The 20,854-nt window shown below is 49.5% G+C and overlaps 1 protein-coding gene across 6 annotated transcripts in view; it reads right to left on the minus strand.

Annotated features, from left to right (window-relative positions):
- RGS3 (regulator of G protein signaling 3) overlaps positions 1–20,854 on the minus strand; it is a 113,409-nt gene that overhangs the window by 35,309 nt on the left and 57,246 nt on the right. For 4 of the 6 annotated variants that reach the window (XM_036411934.2, XM_036411935.2, XM_036411937.1 and 1 more), the window contains one exon: positions 18,325–18,447. In XM_036411934.2, coding sequence (XP_036267827.1) covers positions 18,325–18,447 — 123 coding nt within the window. Of the gene's footprint in view, positions 1–13,047; positions 13,803–18,324; positions 18,448–20,854 lie in introns of those variants that run through there. The other 2 variants (XM_036411938.2, XM_036411946.2) reach the window with 1 other exon arrangement.

Here is a 20,854-nt window from a genome sequence, read left to right on the forward strand (position 1 = left end):
CCGGGAACTGTAACTCCCAGCCACAGCACGAAGAAGCCCATGTGCAGTGACAGCCAGGAGACCAAATGTCCTCCCCAGAGAGCTGGCCTTGAGAGCTGTCACTTCTGGCTTCTGCCTCCAGCCTGGGTGCAAGCTGCAGTCCCCTCAGCAGCCTCGGCCTGACCTTGGGCGGCCACAGTGGTACAGGATGGCCAAGAGCCGTGACTGGCTCCAGTCCAAGCAGCCATATGCTGGCCTGAGATTTCAGGCTTTTGGGAGCAATCCTCGACCCACTGTGCTTGTGCCAGCTCTGGGGACAGGCTGTGTCCTGACTACCCAAGTTCCTGGGCAGCGTTCAGCACAGAGCAACTGGCTCAGACATGTAGAGGCCAGCCCTGTGACCTTGGCTGCTACAATAGATTTGGTTCATCTACTCACTCCTCCAGGGCCACCCTGGCTTGAACCATTGGGCCTCTGCCCAGGCCACCAAATCAGGGGCCATAATGCTGCCATCATTACTGCCATAACTAAGGGAGTAAGCCAACGCACACGCAGGCAGAATCAAGAGATGGAAGGGGTGAGGCTAATTCTTGGGGATATTGCTCAAGGTCCTGAACTCAGCTATTCCTGAAGGCTACCCTCCATCACCCCATCCATTCCATTTCCTGGCTGAAGCTAATTTGAGTTGGGCTCTTGTCACTCGCAACTGGAAGATTGCTGACCAGTTCTTAACCTAGTGACTGACATACAACAGGCACTCTGAAATTATCTGTCCACTCAACCACTCAACGAACATTCCACAATGAGAGGGTGACCAGGTTTGCTCTTTAGGGAAAATCATCTTGGCTGCTGTTTAGGGAGGTGACTACAGGGACAGGAGAAGGTACAGGGAGATCTACAATATAAGGAGACATACATGGACAGAGATGAAGCCTGCAAGAGGGTAGCTGAGGGAAAGGGAGGGAGGGGAAGATCTCCAACTCTAAATTCACTGGGAAACCTTTGATGACCCCATCTCCTCTTTGGTCTTGTTTTCTAAGCCGTCTCCTTTCCATCATTCTAGAATCCCTATGTTTTCTCCCTCTGTCAACAAAGTTTTACTGAAAGGTACTGGGGTCAGGCAGGGTGTGGGTCGGGTTGGAGGGTTGGATTTGATAAGCAGGGAATATAAGCAGCTAAGAACATGGGCTCTGTAGTCGGATACCTGGTTTGGATCATGGCCTACACCTCATGGTAAGAGACCCCAGACAATCTACTGGATCTCTCTGTTCCTTTGTTTCCTCATTTATAAAATAATAATAGTGTTGGGCAGATTACATATTATCGCAGAAGGAAAAGGCACACTCGATAAATATTAGGTGCCATTATTACTATTACTATCATTTGTAGTAGAAAATCAAGAAAGAGGGAATTGAACACACAGAAGAGAAATGATTTTTTTTAAAAAATTAATAGAACATTTCCTTGAACTAAGGGAAGACTTGAGTATTCAAAATGAAAGAGCTGAAGTTAGTACCAGGAAAAATTACCAAAAGAGAGCAAACCACTAGAAACAATCTAATGAAATATCTAAATTCCAAAGATTGGAAAGAGAACTCTGCTCGTTTCCTTAAAGAAATCTGAGGTTCGGGAAGATTATGTGGCAAAAGCAACAGCACTTGTTCCAACACAGGATGCTGGGATGACAGAGCGCCTGGATCCGCTCCTCAGGAAAAGAGCAAACACTTTCAGACCTACAAACACCGAGAAAGTATGCTCCCCACACACCCCTTCTGGAAAAATCACTCAAGAACGCACTCTAGACAAAAATGAATCCATGTCAAGAAGTCAAGAGTGAGATGGTGAAGTATGTTAGAGACCAAGAAGCAATGAGGCCAGAAACATTTACTCAGTTAAGTACTAATAACATAATTGAGAAGTTAGATGCAATTTAAGCAAATTAGTCTTAAAACATAATAGAATTAATGTTTAAAAACACTAACAATCAGAAACTTAAGTTCTAGATGGCTTCAGCGATAGTGTGGAGGCATGAAGAAAAGCAAAGGAAATTATGGGCCAGCCCACATGCTCATTATGGGTAGTCGGAGGTGAGGACAAACTATTGTAGATCTGGTGTCATTCCTGATATTGAAATGTGTCTGTGAAAAACTAAGGGTAAAACCACTGGCAGATTAAGCTTAGGTGTATAACTTCAGAGGAAATTTTGCAGAGTAGTGGAGATCAGTCTTGGGATGCTGACTACTATTAACACATTTTATGAAGATATAGTAATTGAGTCTCAACCTGATGTAGTATTAGACAGATTACTGAGGAAGACAAGAGCATTAAGAAACCCACCCACCTATGTCTAGAAATTTGGTCTATAAGAGAGAAAAGGAAAGATGACTCAAAATAAGTATGGGAAATTATTTAACCATTTAAAGGGAAATTAAGAGAAAAGGAAAGATGGCTCAAAATAAGTTTGGGAAAATTATTTAACCATTTAAGGGGAAATTAAGAGAAAAGGAAAGATGGCTCAAAATAAGTTTGGGAAAATTATTTAACCATTTAAGGAGAAATTTTTTTTTTTTTTTTAAATATATTTTATTGATTTTGTACAGAGAGGAAGGGAGAGATAGAGAGTTAGAAACATCGATGAGAGAGAGTCATCGATCAGCTGCCTCTTGCACACCCCCTACCGGGGATATGCCCGCAACCAAGGTACATGCCCTTGACCGGAATCGAACCCGGGACCTTTCAGTCCCCAAGCCGACGCTCTATCCATTGAGCCAAACCGGTCCCGGCTTAAGGAGAAATTTTAATGAGAGTTCCATCTGACACCAGGTATATTAAATTAACTGTAAATAAGTTGAAATATGAATATACTTGAATAAAATATAGAAGAATATTCATTATAATCTTGGAGTGTGAAAGGCCTTAGAAAATATAGTCCTTCTACCCCCCCATCAAAAGATTTGATTATAAAACATGTTAATTTCTGAGTGATTAAGGATACTATAAAGTTCAAAGACAACTGGCAAACTGGAAAAGATATTTGTAACCTATAGAATAAGTAAACAATTAATATTCTAATCATATAAATAAGATAAAAGCCCCAGCAGAAAACTGGCAACTGATATGAACTGACAAAGAAAAAGAAATATAAGTGACTAATAAGTGTAAAGAGCTCAACCTTACTAATAATCCAACAACTGAAAATTAAAATAAAATGTATTTTTTTACTTCTCATACCAACAAAGAATTGAAAGAGCTGTAACACCTAGGATTAGGTAGGGAACAGGAAAATAGGCACTCTCACTCAATGCTAATAGGAATGTAGAGTAGTTAAATAAATTATGGTCCATTGGCTACTAAGAATAAAGAGAGAGAACTTCAGGTACAGATGTAAAAGATTTATACACCGAGTGGCAGGTTATTATGATCTCTGAATACATAATAATCTGGCCACTCAGTGTATATCCTATATAATAAAAGGCTAATATGCAAATTGTCCCCTTGACCAGGAGTTCCACCAGCAGGCAGGCCAGCCAACCACCCATGTCCCCTCCCCCTAGCCAAGCTGGCTGGACCACACCCATGCACAAATTCATGCACCAAGCCTCTAATGTACACACACACACACACACACACACACTGAGTGATATATTATTATGTGTTCAGAGAACATAATAATCTGGCCACTCAGTGTGTGTTATATTAATTTTAAAAAATGAGTTACAGAAACTTTAGCATGATGACATTATCTAGTAAGATAAAACATAATCTATGTATACATATGTGCATGGAATAATATTTAGAGAGACCACAAAAAGCTTATAGCAGAGCTGAGGAATGGGAATTTTCTTTATTTTATCTAGTTTAGGAATGTTTCAGATTTTTTTTGTACAAGTATATATCAAAGAACACGTATAAGGCTAAATAAATAAATATTTTCATTTGTAAATAGGTTTAAACATTTTAATTTCCTCAAATAAGTTTAACAGAAATATACAAGACCTATAAGAAAAAAAAATTTCTTTTCAAAAGTTTACTTGGGAAATAATAAATAAGGAGACATAACATAGTCTTATTCCTGGATGGAAATACAGTATTCTATAGACCTCAATACTCCTCTTTTTTATATTATATTTGTAACATAAGCCTAATCAAAATTTCAATGAGATTTTTGGGGAGGGCAGAGAGGAAGTAGGAACTGAATAAAATTATACTAAATTTCACTTAAAAGGATAAATATGTGAGAATAAAATGTTTTCTTAATTTTTAAAAAGAGTAATGAAAAGGATGCTTATGCTAACATAATGTAAAAAGCCTTGGAACAAATAACTGAGAAAAATAAAAGGTATTCTACCTCATATTATATACCAAAGTAAATTCCAAATAGACTAAAATGTTGAAAGTTGGAAAACAGCCTAACAGACGTGGCTCAGTGGTTGAGCGTTGACCCAGGAACTAGGAGGTCATGGTTTGATTCTGGATTGAGCACATGCCCGGATTTCAGGCTCGATCCCCAGTTGGGGCACACAGGAGGCAGCTGATCAATGAAACTCTCTCATCAGTGATGTTTCTATTTCTCTCTCCCTCTCCCTTCCTCTCTGAAATAATTTTTTTTTTAAGTTGAAAAATAAAACCATTAAGTTCAAGGGAGGTGACTACCACAACACCAAAAGAAAAAATAGTTTTTAAAATGAACAGATATGTTAATAATCACCAAGAAATGTAGGATGGGTCTAATTTAAGAAATGGGAAAATAGTAAGTGTTAGAGAGAATGTGGAGAAATCGGGATCCTCATACACTGATATACTGATAGTGGGAATATAAATCATGCAGCCACTTCATAAAACACTCTAATAGTTCCTCAAAAAGTTAAATAATTGGACCCAGAAATTCCACTCCTACGTATATATCCCAGAGAAAGTCCACACTAAAACTTTCACACAGACGATTATAGCAGCATTGTGAAAGCAACCCAAATGTTCATCAAGCGATAAATGGATAAACAAAATGTGGAAGATCCACATAATGGAATAATATTCAGCCACAAAAAGGAATGGCATGCATGCTACAACATGGATGAACCTTGAAAACATTATGTGAAGTGAGAGAAGCCAGTCACAAAAGACCAAATACTATGATTCTATTTCTATGAAATGTCCAAATCAATAAAGACAGGAATAGATTAGTGGTTTATGGCTGGAGGAGATGAGAGAATTGGTGATACTCTCTCATTATTGGTGTTTCTATTTCTCTAGATAAAGGTTGATAGCTAAAGGGCATGGTTTCTTTGGGAGATAATGAAAATATTGTAAAAATTGATTGTGGTAATGGAACTAAAAACCCACTGAATTGTATACTTTGAGGAGATAAATTGCTTATGTGAATTATTTCTTTTTTTTAAAAATGTATTTTATTGATTTTTCAGAGAGGAAGGGAGAAGCATAGAGAGCTAGAAACATTGATGAGAAAGAAACATCGACCAGCTGCCTCATGCACACTCCCCACTTGGGATGTGCCCGCGACCAAGGTACATGCCCTTGACCGGAATCAAACCTAGGTCCCTTCAGTCCGTAGACCAACACTCTATCCACTGAGCCAAACCGGTTTTGGCTGTGAATAATTTCTTGATAAAGCAACTATCAAAGCAAAGCAGAGATATGATTACCTATAAATAAAAAACATTTGTAATGTCTAAAAATGATTTTTTTAAAAAAAGACTAACACAAATGTCTTTATTAGATAAAGAACTCCTGATTAAACTATAAACCACCCAATAAAAAAATGAGCAAAAAAATACCTTGAATGCATGTTCACAAAACATAAGCAACAAAAGGGCATATAAATATTCAACATCTCTAGTAATTCAAAAATGAACCTATTAAAAGAAATGTAACAATGCACAGTGTTGTGAGGGGACGGGGGAATGGGCCTTCTCTTACCCAGACTGTTTCAGTTTGCTCAGGACTAAAGGGTTTCCCTAAAAGCAGAACTTTCCATGGTAAAAAGGCAAAGTTCTGGGCAAAGCAGGGTAAGCCTACAGTATTGGTTATATAGCATAACCGATCTGGAGGGTCACTAGCAATGGATATCAAGAACCTCTTTTACAAATACACACTCTTTGACATGGAAATTCTACTACCAGGAATTTATTCTAACAACATGTTCATTCATTCATCAGATATTTGTGCAGGGTCAATCATTTTCACTAGATGCTGGACATACCAATATATACCCACAAGGATTTGAGAAATATCAAGTTTTAGTAAAAATGAAAAAATAGAAACAACCTAAATGTTAAATTTATTTAAATAAAGCCGGTTTCATCTCCACCAGGGGTGGGGAACGTCTGACCCATGGGCTGTATGAGGCCCGTGAAATCATTTCATCTGGCCCTGCCAAGGCATTAGGGATGTGTTAATTAAATTTTTGACCAAATATAGCAGACTAATTTTTAAGTTGATAATTTTGTCTGGCCCGGGAAGGACGCTATAAATATCCAAATGGCCCTTGGCAGAAAAATGGTGCCCCACCCCTGATCTACATAATGAAATATTCTGCAGGCACTAAAAATTATGCTGGAGAGGAACATTTATTGACATGGAAACATGGATACACTACATTGTTAAATGGGGGGAAAACACGTTTGAAAATTGTGTGCCCTGGTAACTACAACTTGCAAATAAGATATATGTGTGTATAAACAATTGCCTGACAAGGATACACCCAAAAAGGTTAACAGTGGCTATCTCTGGGTATTTAAAGGGTGAACTTCATTTCCTTCTCCTGGTTCATCTGTATTAAATGTTTTCTTCATGATAAACGTAACTTTTGCAACAACACAACAACAGAAATGCCAGCTGCGTTAAAAGCAAACGCCTGCATGCCCCCTGGGGGAGGCCGCAAGGAAGGGGCTGCAGAGAGGTGAGCACATGTTCATGCCTGGCCTGGTGATGACAGCCACCGTTACTGAGTACCTTCTGCATGCCAGGCACTGTGCACACCCAGCCCTTTAACCTCACAAGAAGCCAGTAAGATAGGGGCCCTCATCTCATCGGACTGATGCTAGATGGTCCACTGGCAATTCCACAGCTGGTGAGAGGCACAGCTGGCACTTGAGCCCTGGCCTGCCTGCTTTTACACCCAGGCCCCTGCCTCTATCTTAGCTGCCCCTGCTTGTTCCTAGGGCAAGGCAGAAAAGAGGTCCCAGGCCACTAGACCCGCTGTCCTGCAGACCAGTTGCATGCCCCGGTCTTGTGCTCTCTCCCTGCAGACAGTCCAGGGGGTGACAGGAGGACGAATCAGCAAGGAGAGGGACACCAGTAAAGGGAAGGCGTGGCACTAGAAGGCCAGCTGGCTGAGGTCAGGGCTGAGGGCAGACTAGAGGGGGACTCCTCGCCTGCCGGGCGACTCTCAGGAAGCCCAACCACATCCGGCCCCAGGAATTCCCAGGCCCTGTGCTCGCCCAGAGGCAGCAAGAGCAAACCTCACCGGGCCTGGAGCCGCCCTGCTGAAACAGCAGGAGGAAGACAGCCTGCCATCTGGGGCCTTCTCCGGGGACTCTGTGGCTGCTGGCCAGTCCTTTCCCCTCTCCCGGCCTCCAGAGCCTCCCCTTATGTATGAGAAGGGGACGTGAGGGCTGATGCTCCAGGACCCTCCCAGATCCAAGTCCTTCCTCACAAAGGGCCTGGCAGGAAGAGGAAGGGGGTGAGGTCCCACCCAGCTCCCGAAGGAGCCCCCTCCTCTTCCCCTCAGCTCTGATCCCATTGCTATTTTTAGAGCAGACCACAGGGAGTCCTGCCAGGCTCCAACCTCCAGGTGAAATACAGCAGCCTCATTCATTCCACTCCAGCATGGACACGCCAGGAATTGAGAGACAACTCAGCCTCCTAGGCAGCCGCTGCCCACGCCTTTAGCCGGGCCATCTCTCACTATTTCCTTTACAGCCCCAAGTGGTGACTTACTTTTCCTAATGACAACACAGAGGAGTGAGCATCTCTAAGACAACCTGAGTTTTCCCTCCTCCCATCCCGGCAAACTTCAAAAGTCCCTAAAGAGAGCGCTGGCCTACAGGGTAGGGGGGTTGGGTCCTTGTTCCAACTCTAGCGCCAACCAAGTGCCCTTGGCCAGATTTTGCCTCTCTTGGTCTTGGTTTCTACAAATCAGTTTGTTAATCAATTGATCTCCGTGGGGGGTAGCTTTTCAGTTCCACATTCAAAGACGTATGGTTCTATCAAATTTCTAGTCACTCATAAAATAAGTATTATATTCCCAGTTGTGGTTTTGTGTTGAAGAGAGGGTGAAGAAATTTGCCCAGAGTCACACAGTGAGTTACCAGAAAATCAGGATTTGAACCAAGATCTTCAGAATCCTATGCTGGTTTACTCTGAGGGCAGTGGGCTGGGCGAGAGGGGAAGAGAACCACAGGGACAGTTTTGATCAGGGCTTCTTTCTCTCTGAGGATATACAGGAGTCAGCGTGGAATAAGATGGAACCCATGACCCAGAAGTGAACCTGGACAGGATGCTTAATAAACCAAGTGGGGACCCAGGCTGTGGTCTTGCAAAGCTGAGGTGAAACAGACAAAACTCAGAATCAAGGGAGTCAGGACACCTGAATTCTAATCCTAGCTCCGTCACTAATTTGTCCCATGACCTTGGCCAGGCCACTTCCTGTTTGTGAGCCTCAGTTTCCTCATCTAAATTCTAAAACATGAGAGGTTTGAATGGTGTGACCCAATTCAATTCTACAACATCTACGAAGGGCCAGGCAAGGCAGTAACAGAAAAATAAATAAGATATAGCCTCTCCTGGCTTTCCAGGGCCCACAGCCTCACGGGTGAAACACATCTGCCTACCACACGGTGCTGAGAATGAACCAGATACCATGGAAATGCAGAGGGGGAAGAAGCCACGACCTGTGATGCAAGTCTGAGAAAGATGTCTCCGGGAGGTGCCAAGCCCTGAAGGTAGGGAAATGCATCCAGCAGTGACAACAAGGAAGGCAGGCGACATCAGGCAGAATAAGCAGTCTAAACATGAATGTGCGTGGAGACTAGGAGAAGGGGAAATAGTCCAGTGTGTCCAGGGTGCGAGCACAAAGCAGGAGCACAGTACGACCAGGGAGAACCTTGAGAACCAAGCTGAGACCTGAGCTTGTTTCTGAAGACAAGGGCCTCCCACACCAGCCTTGAAGCAGGACTGTGGCTGCTCAGCCTCCCCTTCACCTTCAACTTGGATGGTCCAAGATTGCTGGAAAGCAGAACAGACAGAGCAATCAAAAGCAGGCGCTCTGGAGTTGGGCCACCCAAGTGCCAATCCCAGCAGCCCACTAGCTGTGTGACCTCGGGCAAGGTTCTTAACTTCTCTAAGATAGCACCTTCATGTATCAGCTGGGCATGATGAGGGTAAAGGTGTAAGAGGGATAATGAACAGCATGAGGCTGAAATGAGGACTGAAGAGACAAATGTAGGTCCAAAGCTTGGCACTGGGCCAGATGCGCAGTACACATGCTCACCACATTACCTAGAGTTATTGTTCTACCCTTAAACCAAAGATCTGGGAACAATTCGGAGGATGCTGGCCCTATTCAGAGAAAGGCTTGAGGGGAGATAAGGTCAAGACAGGATAGACGGTCAGGTCGTGCTGTCTTCGTTGAGAGCTAAAAAAGGGAATGACAAGATGGCTGAGTCCCCAGGGTGAGACTGTAAGAAGGCGGTCTACCCATAGGCAGAGAAGCAGCAAGAAGGTGGGTGGGGAGCCAGAGAGTCTGCTTCTTTGTGGGGATAACTGAAATCCCATCCAGTTGATTCCCAGTTACTTAGAGTTGAGATCTGAAACCAGCCAATTAGCAAGGTCTGGGCCCAGAACCCGGAACAGTCTCTCCCCGCCACCCACGGGGCATGGGTCAAAGGCCTCCTTCCCGACTCTTGCTCAGTGCACCGGCCTGAAGCTGAAGCCATCTTTCCTGCCTTTGGCCCACGTGCCATTGCTGCCGGCTACTCCAAGGCTGTGCCTGCTGGTCCTCTTGAATGCCACACTCAAAAGGCGAAGGGAGTCACACCACAGTCCCGGTGCCAAGCCCGCACTCAACCCCCAGCCTGTCTTGAGGAGCTCCATCATGTCTTTCATATCAGACTTTGCAAATCTTGTGTGAAGCTATTGATCCTTTCCACCCGGGCCACCCCTCAGGAATAGGAACGCTGGAAGTTCACTCTCCGTGGTGTAGAGAATATTGTAGCTCACTTGTTTCTCCTAAAGCGTTAGGACAAATAAAAGCTTAAAAGGCCACAGCTTCTACCTGCAGGAGAGCCCCCTCCTGCCTCTTCCTGGAGGAGATGACTGATTTCTCTCACTCTCATCCCAAAAAGACAATTTAAAAAAAAATTTTTTTTACATTGGAAAGAGCAATGGATTAACTTCAAAGGCCTTGGCTTGAGAACTAGCGAGGCCACTTACCAGCCGTGTGACCTTAGATAAATCATTTAACATATCTGAATCCTAGTCCCGTTCACCTGAGAGCTGGGAGGCCAGGGGGAGATAATGCCCAGGGTCCCAGATTACCATCCAAAGCCCATGCCCTCACTGTGGGGAGCCCTCCCACGCTGTGAAACTGCCTGCACCTCACTTGACAGAACCCTCATGGTAACGTGTGTGAAAATGAAGACTCTGGTGGCAGACTATATGAAAAAAAACAACAACAAAACTTTAAAGCAAAGAATAAAAATACTAGATATAAATAATTGTCCTCATTATTCCCATCAGGTCCCAACTCCCAAAGGGCCAAAAGATGGAGGGCCAGCAGAGTCCCGGGCATGACTGCGTCCAGAACAGAGGAGAGATTCAAAAGACCCAGAGGCTGAGACACATGAAGCAGGATCAGAGGGCACAGAGGGTATACTGGGAACTGAAGGATCACTTTGTATTCAGATCACACAGATGGCCTTTGCGACAATACATGCTTGTGCTCCCATCCTCCCAGCTCCCAGGCCCTGAGACACCAAACCAAGACAATCGGCCCATCAGGAAAGAGACCATTGTGTGGGCTTCTGGGGTGATTTATGGGGAGGGAGGGGCTCGGCTGTGTTTCCCGTGATTATGACTCCCAAATGCAATTTTGATAGCTTGTCCGTCTTCCCGGGCTGCTGGGACGGATGGGGGTGGGTGCTGAAGAGCGGTGGCCACCGGTCACATTGCATCTTCTTAAGCTCCCGGAGTCTAGTTGACGATGTCCTCGGTTTGAGAGGCAGAGCAGCCATGGCGCTCTGACCACAGTCCATCTGGGGTCCTTCAGGAGCTGATGTCTGTCTGCTGGCAGGACCGAGGACCCTGATGTGAGCATCCACCCAACTTGGCAGCTTACTAAGACAAGCCGGGGGAGAAGCCCTGTCCCAGGGCTGGGTGCTGCGTCCGGATGCGCCGTTTCCCTGTGCCCAGACTCCTGTCTTCTGCGCCTGTCCGGTGGACAGAGGTAGGCCCCAGGTCCCAGAGAGGCAAGCTTGCCATCTTCCCAGACAGGCGAATCTCCTGTGCCCCACATTCCCCATAATGTCATTTTGTAAGGGAATCAAATGAAATCAAAGCGCAGCTGCAGAACTGTCTGTGCAGACCCAGCTGCGCAGCCTCTCAGCATTAACCCCGCGGCTGAGTCCTGGCTGACAGACAGTGTGCATCCCCCATCCCACTCCAGCCCCTGTCTATTCCTTGCTGGGAGGGGGACCGGCTTGGTCATGAGCAGATACATGCCATCTCCTGTTAGACTGCCAAGGCCACATGTCCGATCTTTCCCAGACTGGGAGCGGGGTGAGGGAAGAATTCTCATCGGGGCCACCCTTCTTGGGGTTCCAGTGGCCACCCCAGTGGAGCAAACTCACCAGGGCACGGGCCCCTCTCTACAGATATGCAAGAGGTCTTACAGGACACGACACAGACTATCCGGGCCATGGAGCTTCTGGCCTCTCTGACCCCTTTCCAGGCAAGTGAGCCTGACCTACACACCTCCCTCATGCATGAGCTATGGCTCTTACACCTGCAGCCTTGGGCTGTCCTCGCCCTAGGCCTCGGCAGTCAGGAAAGGGTGTGAGAGCTGCCCAGCCCTGGGCTCCAGTGGGGGTGCAGCCAGCAGGGAGCAGGCTGAGCTCCAAGCACTGTCCCCTAGCGAGGCCTTTCTTTAGCCCCGAAGCAGGACAGCTTCCTGCAGAGTGCCGAGCCACACCTTGCCCAGGGCCCTGACCTTAGGAGCGCTGCAGAAAACAAACCAAATCCATTTCCAGAAGTTTGTGTCCCAGCTTCCCATCAGACCGGTCATCGGAGGATGGAGGGTTCATCAGAGGACGGAGGGACGGCACAGGTAAGCCCTGGGGACCGTGAACTTCCCACCTTGGCTAGAAAAAAAAAGCACCTACTGCTCTCAACTCCCAGAGACATTCCCGTAACTCAGCGCTGGTCCCTACCCAGGCCTAGCCAGGAAGGGTTCGGGAGGAAGGCCCCAATCCTCTCTTGCATCCACTGAGAGAGCAAGGCACAGTGGGGGATGGGGGAGAGGTGAAGAAGTAGGAAAATTCTCTGTGCTCATTCCAGAGCCTCTACCACATCCCTACCTCCCCGGCCACCATCTAGGACAGGCCACCACCACCCCTAACCTGGAGGTCTAAGGGGACCCTAACTGATCTCCTCAGAGCTGAGACTGATCTTCTAGAAATGTGCCTGAAACTCTAGGACTCTCTTTCTCAAAAGCCTTCACGGGCTTCCCACTGGATCTAGACCAAAATCAATAAATATGAACCACCACAGCCCTGTGCAATATGGCCCCCACCTGCCTTCTCTGCCTCTTCACTGAGCTCCAGCCACAGGGGCCTGGCCCCGGTTCTCCTGAATGCCAAGCTTCCCATTTCAGGTACTCTACCCACCCGGCCCTATAGGCCTGGAATACTCTTTCCAAAGTCCTTGAGTAACTAAGTTCATTTTCCGGCCCACAGGACCCAGCTTAAGAGTTATGATCTCCCCACCACACACTACACACACACACACACACACACACACACACACACACACGATCTAAATAACATTCTCTCTTACAGGAATCTGTTTTTTTACTTCCTAGATTATCACAGTTTGTAATCACATGAGTGTGTGTGTGTGTGTGTGTGTGTGTGTGTGTGTGTATGTTCATTTATTTAGTGTGACTCCCCTACTAGGACTGAAATCTTGATCAGAGCAGAGACCATGTCCATCTCCTTTTCTGCAGTATCCCCAGGTCCTAGCACAGAGCCTGGCATAAAGTAGGTGCCCCCAAAATATCTGCTGAATGAAGGGATGAATGAGTGAGTACATAGGAATGAATGGGTGATGATGTCTTTCGGCAGGGGTGGGTCATGGCATTGTTCTCCGCCAGGGTTGACCTCCCAGCCTCTCTTGCTGCCCCCAAGGCAGGCGATGGAACCACCAGAAGCCCAGATGCTAGTTCACCTCCTTCTTCCTTGTGGGAAGTAAGTTTCTGAGTCTTCTCCATTAGGACTTCCTGAAGCCAGTCTGCAGGCACCCTGGGGGCCTCTCACACCACGGCAGTCCTTCTGGTGCCAGTCCACACACATCCCTTCAGATGACCCTAGGCCCACCATCTTGGTCCTCAGTTTTGGGTCCAGTTGAGGTGAGGTTACTGTGTGGTAGGGGATGCCCAAGAAAGGGTTAAGTTGCCAGAAGCAGAGTCCGGCCCTTGGGTTTGCTCAGCCAATCAGAGTCTGTCCTGATGAGGTAAAGCTTCTATCCTGGGTGGCATTGGTTGAGCTGGCCAGCCCCATCTCCTGCTGGAGGGAGCCGTAAGGGTGTAGTTTCTGTGGAACCAGACAGAACTGGAATTAGCTTGCTGTAGACTCAGGCCTGGGCTGCCCGACTCCAGAACCTGCCCCTGCTCCTTTCTAAGGCGCTGAGACAGACCCTGGCATCTCCAGGGCCCTGTCTAGCTTCCCAGGGGAGATCACAAGGTGGCACATCTCAGCATCACATCTGGAAAAAGTCGCACAGCCAGAACGGACCCAGCAGGCCTCAGTTTCCCTGCCTGAGCCCTGGCATACAGCAGCTGGTACAGGAAGTGACGTGGAGCGGTCGCCACAGGTGCTCAGAGCAGCAGCATTCAGCTTCAATAAACAAAGCCACTAGAGGAATCTTCCTATACGGACATGACTTTATTAATCATCATAATTCACAGAGTTCTTCTCGCAAGCCGCTTTGCTAAGCACATGGCATGGGCCTAATCCTCACGAAAACCCTATTAATCCATCTACTTTGCTGATGAAAAAACCGAGTCTCAGAGTGGTTCAGGGTCTCGCCTGAGGCCGCAGAGTGGGAAAGTTTGCATCTCCCTGCTATGCTATTTTTGAATGGCCTGTTGGCATATCTGTCTCCACCGCTGGACTGTGATCACCCCAGGAAAGAGCATGACAGATTCATCCATGTATTGCCCCCATCATGCTCAGGGCGTGCCCTGAGAACAGGGTAGAACAGGCTGTAGCGCACCCCCTTCTCATCCCTGATGGCTCAGTCAAAAGCCTACCCTCCTCAGACGCTTCCCACACGGTGGGCTCAGCGGTGGTTCACGGAACCGACGGCAAATGGGCAACCACGACCCCACTAGATGGCTCTTAGGCTCCACCAGGCACCGCCTTTAATGCTCAGCTTGCCCCTCTGGTCCCTGTCACGTCTGTCTCATTAAAGGAAAAGTCCATAGGACAGGAATCCGGTCTGGTACATCTCCATGACCCCAAAGGGCCTAAACAAGAGTCTGGCACTTATTATGTATATTTGATTGAACAACCAAAGCCATGTCTGCCCTGCTCGCTTAGAACCTCCGTGGCCACAGGGAAGAAAGACCACCTCTGAGTTCTTCTAGATGCAATGCATGGCAGCACACCCTGTGCAGGCAGTTTGGTGAAAGTTATCCCAGGCAGGAGAAGAAAGGAGGGTTCCCTCCAGGGATAGATAATGAAGCCAGAGAGGGCACAGATAATGAGGAAGAAGGGCGTGGAGAGAGGAAGACAGAGGCTGGGAGAGCGGAGGGCGTGGGCCATTTATTTGTACAGAAAGATGGAGAGCATGCAGGCCAGCCCCAGCGGCCTCCTGCCTCCTGTGGTCAGCTAATGGTGAGCAAGAAAAAGGCAATGGATTCCCCAGAGAAGAAATACAGTCCAGCCGAAACCGGTTTGACTCAGTGGTAGAGCGTCGGTCTGCGGACTGAAAGGTCCCAGGTTCGATTCCGCTCAGGGGCATGCACATTGGTTGCGGGCACATCCCCGGTAGGAGGTGTGTAAGAGGCAGCTGGTCGGTGTTTCTCTCTCATCGACATTTCTAGCTCTTTATCTCTTTCCCTTCCTCTCTGTAGAAAATCAATAAAATATATTTTTTTAAAAAAAGAAAAAGTAAAGAAAGAAATGCAGTCCACCTGCTGCCGGCCTCATTGTGTCCACCCTCCTGCAGCTGGAACCCCCACTCTGCAGTCCACAGGCCATAGGCACATCCAAGACAGCGCCAAAAGCCTGTGCCTGCCCCATCCCACCTTCAAGAGAGAAACAGACCTGGCCCCTCAGACAACAGACTTCACCGGCAGTCAAGTAATGCAGCATCTTTAGAGTATAATCCCCTACTGGAGACCGGATGATCCCAGATCCTCGGCACTCATGAGTGACCAGAATCGCAAAGCAGGAAGATCTGGGAAGAGCCACCAGACCGATGCACCGACGAAACCCCTGAGGCCACGCGGGAGGCGGTTGCCAGAGGACACACCGCAGGCAGTGCCTCTCCATCCTCCTTTGACTCCATCTTGCTCCAATTCCCTCCGTCCTTCCCAAAGAGCATTTCACGTTCAGACCATCTCACATTTATGATGTTTTGCAAATTTGGGGAAAACTTTGCAGTCTTTGAAAGGTGTCAGCAAATACTAGTGAAAGGAATGAGGTTGAGAAGGGGCAGCATAGGAATTTAGGGAGTTGTTTTGATAACCCCTCTTTCCCCAGAGAGGCCTTTGAGTCGGCGGGGGGGGGGCCAGGCACAGAAGGGGGAGGCGGGTGGCTTGGGCAGTGGCTTCCATTATGCAGCAGAAGGCGGAGCACTCGTAAAGACATTAAGAAAGTCCAAGCAAGAGGTCCATGTCTGAGCCCTGCTTGGCCCTCCCTCTTCTCGCTCCCCTGGAGGACAGCAACCCTCGTGGGAAGGCTGTGGCCCAGCCTTTGGCAAGAGTTCATAGTCACCGGAGGCTGCCAGGATCTGATGGAGCTGAGCACAGGGGGACAGCCTCCTGGGCTGTCCTTTAAGGTTCCTAAAGCCCTCCCACAGCTACATGGGGCTGGAGAAAACCATATTGACCAAACTTTCCTCAGGGAGCATTCAGAGGAATGAGTTGCTAAGACGCATTAGTGTGTTGGTGGGAGTGGGCAGAGTTGGGCAGCAAGACCCCCAAGGGGCCAGTCGAATAAGATGATTACACAAGTGTCTTCTAAGGAGGGTGGGCCAAGTGGGGTGCGCAAGGCTGGGGTGGGCCCAGGTCTCAGGGGAAAAGGCAATTCTGAGACCATCCCCACGGTTAGCCTCACCTTCTTTACCTTTTTCCTTCCAAGCATACAACTTGTCCATTAGACACACGTCTAAGGAGTTTTGATTTAAAGAGGAGACCAACTGTTCTGCCCAGGATGCTCTATATCTTGGTGTGGCCCAGAAGCCAAGCCTCAAAGCCTGGGGCCTTCCAGGCTCAGTCAGCCAAGCCTGCAGCCCTCTGTGCGTCTCAGAAACGCAAGCTACTTTAGTCTCCAGACTCCCCAAGGTACTCAGAAGGCTGTTGCGAATGCACTCCAAGTCCAGGAACCCTTAAGCTGGGCAGAAAGAACTCCTTCCCCCGAACCAGAAGGAGCTAAGCCCAAGACATAGAAACCAGGAGGACCTGAGTTTGGCCATGCAACATCCCAGAGGCTGCCCCAGTGAGTAGGGAGTGGCCTGGCTTCTGACTATAACCAACCCAGGATCAAGAGCTCAAGGCAGCCGGCAGCCTCCAGCCTCCAGCCTCCAGCCTCCGCGGGTCTCTGTTCAGTAAGAGAATCTGACAGCGAGAACCAGCCAGCCAGCCAGCACGCAACAAGCGGCCCTGATGGAGGTGGGGCAGTGCACTGAGTGCTACTGAGTGCCTACTGCATACCAGGCAGTGTGCTGTGAACTGTATAGGCAACATCTCCTTTAATTCCCACCACGACCCTTTGAGGGAGGAACTGTTGTCTCCCGATGAGGAGAGCAAAGCTCTCAGTATAGTGACTTGCTCAAGGTCACACCACCAGTCAGCAGCAGGTTGCCACACCCAAGTCCATGCTCTTCCCACCATCCTCCCTCATCCAAGTTATTCTCCCCCCCGCCCCCCCCCCCATAGTGTGAAACAAGATAACGGTCAGGTCTGAGGTTGTATAGTTCTCAGGTGCTCCCCCGGGCTGCACACCACTGCCCAGCCCCTTCTCCCCGACCTGCTGCCCTCAGCAGATGCCACTGCCCCCACCAGATGCCTGCTGCCATGGGCTTAACCGCTTCAGGAAGAAACAAGGCCAGGGAGTTGACAGACAGCTCCCCTCCATTATCCTCTCCTCCCCCACCGTGGCTCCTGCAGCCAACAAGACCAAATCCCAAAACGGCCAACCCTTTAGCAAGAGAAGTGCCCGAGCGACCCACAAATGGGGACATACAGCCGTGCCTTGTGGCTGGCCTCTGGTGACAAAGGTCCAGCTCCCATCATGCCCCTCCACAGGCACGGGGCCAGCTGAGGGGCCTGCTCTGAGCAGCCTCAGATGCAGTCTCTCATCTCCCCGGATGCTCCAGTTGGCCGCCCCCATCCCTAACCCCGCCCCTGCCCCAGCCCCAGCAAACTCCACTTGGCTCCAGTGGGCTGTGACCTGCTCAAACTAGAATAGCGTCTGCCACAAACATCCCCTCCCAAGAGTGTCTGCCTTGGGCCAGCGTTAAACACCAGCGTGCTGCGCCTGACACAGCTCGCTGATGGCAGAGGGGCGCCACATGCCTGGCAGCAGCAGGGAGGCCAGTCCAAATTAGACCCTGCCATGGGCAAACCAAAGCACAGAGCCGAGCATGGATGGGTCGTGCTCAGTTTGGCTCTGCCACTCTGCCCGAGCAACATGAAACCCAGTCAGTAGCCCAGCAAGGTGCCAAGGGGCAGAGACATGCAAGCACAGGCCTCCCTGCCAGGAGCTCGCCGTCCAGATGCAAGTCCTGAGCTGAGACTGGTCCCAAGCTCCGTTCGGAGGCTCCGGGGTCCGGGCCCCTGCGGGGAAGCCAGGCAGCCGGGGCTGCAGCCACAGGCGACACCCTTACCTTGCTCTGCGGGGGCGAGGCCGCCAGCTGTTGCTGCTTGGCGATGTTCTCTGACAGGCACCAGCACACTCTCTTCTTCTGCTCCTGCGAGTGCGCCTCCAAAGTGAATAAGCACTCTGCCTTCTGACGTCAGGGAAAACAGAGAGAGGGACGGTCAGAGCTGCTCCCTGGTTCTGGGGGCTCCCGGGCCCGAGCCCATCCCTGGGCTCCGGAGGGCGAGGCTGCAGCAGGGCGGGGAGTGCCCACTAAAAGCCACAAATGCGCACGAATCCCCGGTGGCATCGAGGCAACCAGAAGAGGGAGCAGGGCAGCTGGCTCCGGGGCCTGCTGGCGAGCCTTGTGCCCACAGGTCGGGGGAAGGGAGGGAGGCAGTGGCTCCCAACACAGTGGAGGCCTGTGGAGAGCCACAGAACAGAGGTGGTGAGGTCACCGCCGGGGACGGGCAGCACAAAGCAGCAGCTGGGAGAGCACGTGGGTCACCCAGAGGGCCACGGTCTTTGCCCTTCTGATGCTCTGTGGAGCCAGGACTCCCCTCCCCCAGCTCCCAGGACCCCCTCTCCCACCCAGGGCACACTCGTCTAATCGCCAAGCCACGGTTAGATGAGTGATTGGATGGCACACCAACAGAAGCCTTTGGTAAGCACCGTCGGTGGCCTTGAGCTGGGTCTGATCCATGACTGCTCAGCTCCCGGGATGGCACTGCTGTCACGCAAATCCCGCTTGGCTACGTAACCTCGATCCATGCTGCAGTCTTATCTCCCTAACTGGACTAGAAACTCCTTCTTGGAAGGCCTTTCTCATCTGGACCTTGGCAAGCAATGCTCCGGTAAGCTCTGGCTCCCTGGAGGGACTTCCGGGAGGAGGTCAAAGCCAGGGCAGCCAGGCCGAGCACCAACAGGCTGCCGAGACTCAGGGAGTGAGCACCAACGAGACTCAGAATATGCTGGGCGGGGAGGGGCGGTGCAGCATGCCCAGGGCTCTCAGCCACTGCAGCACACCCCGGCCAGGAGATTAGGACCTTTCTGACTCCGCTGGAATTTGATTAAAACCTCCCAGGGCTGCGAGGAGACGGACTCAGCCAGGGAGCCAAGAGCGCACGCTAGACGGCTTGAAACAGAGAAGACAGCGTTTGTGTGCAGCCCTTCCTTGTTGTGCGGTGGGACAGGCCCGGTCTAAAGGCCAGCTTTGCCACTTTCCAGCTGATGACCTCAGGAAAGTCTGCAAAATGGGAACAACAATGCCCACGTGTCTCGGGGTTCCTGGGAGGCAAGTGAAGAGGGTCATCTCAGGCCTCCATAAACAGCAGCTATCGCTGTTGTCACTCACTCCTTCTTTTAATACAGATTTGTTGAGCACTTGCTATGTGTCAGAGATTGTACTAGGCCCTGGGGGTAAAGGAGAGAAAGGAGAAATAGAGCTCTGAGGTTGGGAGGGGTTAGGGAGGGGCAGACAATAAACAAATAAACAATATATTTACAAATTCTGACAAGGCGACCAAGGGAGAGGGCCTACTTGAGCCCTCCGGCCAGAGAAGGCCTCCCTGAACGGGCAGCAGTCCCTCGAGGCTGGAGCAATAAGGAGCCAGCAACAAAGTGCTTGGGAGAAACTGTTCTAAGCAGAAGGAACAGCCAACGCAAAGGCTCCGAGCTGGGCGGCATTATCGAACAGCCTCGAGGAACATTTTCCGCCCTGCCAGCCAACGCAACCCTGGGGAATGCCACCCTCCAGGGTGAGGACACCTCCCGTGGTAAGTGTTGTCTCGGTATAGCAATTACTCTCCAGCTCAAAAGTGCTCAGAAGCGGTTCTTCCTAGAAGCATCAGAGGAGAAAGAGAAGAAAACTCTGCCCCTGGGGCTTCTGGGAACTGGGTGGATGGGTGAGGCAATGCTATCACTTAACCACAGGTTCCCTCCATTTCCCAGAACCCCCAGCCCGCTACAGGGTAGGGCGCACCCAGCAAATGACCCCAAGATGAGCGCGAGGGGTCTGCGCCCAGTCCCGCTGTGTTCCCCTACAAGGGGAGGGGGGAGGCAGGGAAAAGGCCATCACTCCACGAAGCTGGCCCTGGCAGGGGCCTCCTGGGTTCTGCCTCTGCCTTGCTATTTGGATTTCAGCAAATCCTTTCATCTCCCCGAGTCTCTTTCAGCTCTGAAGCAGAAATTCTGTCCTAATCATCATTCCTTTTATCTCATTACCAATTTTAAAAAGCACTTTACTATCCACGCTCTCCAGAAAAGCATCTACTCTGAAGGCCCTCACTCTAGGCCTGGCCCAGTGGCTAGTGGTCTTAGACGGGTACACATCATTAGGAAGGCCTTAGCTCCTCAGGCTCCTCCGGAGGTGCTGCCTAAAGCTTTGAGGCTGGCCTGGCCAAGAGTGACAGCGCGGAGCCGGGGAGGCTGAATTGCCATCTGCCTACCTCTCTCTAAATCGGGGGCCCCAGGGCTGCCCCCATAGGATGTGAACCTGTCGCCCTTAATCCATTGTTTGATCTAACCCATCAGTTACAAGCTGATACACACGCTGCCCT

This window comes from Pipistrellus kuhlii, unplaced genomic scaffold (assembly GCF_014108245.1).
Source record: "Pipistrellus kuhlii isolate mPipKuh1 unplaced genomic scaffold, mPipKuh1.p scaffold_m20_p_43, whole genome shotgun sequence".
Classification (NCBI taxonomy): domain Eukaryota; kingdom Metazoa; phylum Chordata; class Mammalia; order Chiroptera; family Vespertilionidae; genus Pipistrellus; species Pipistrellus kuhlii.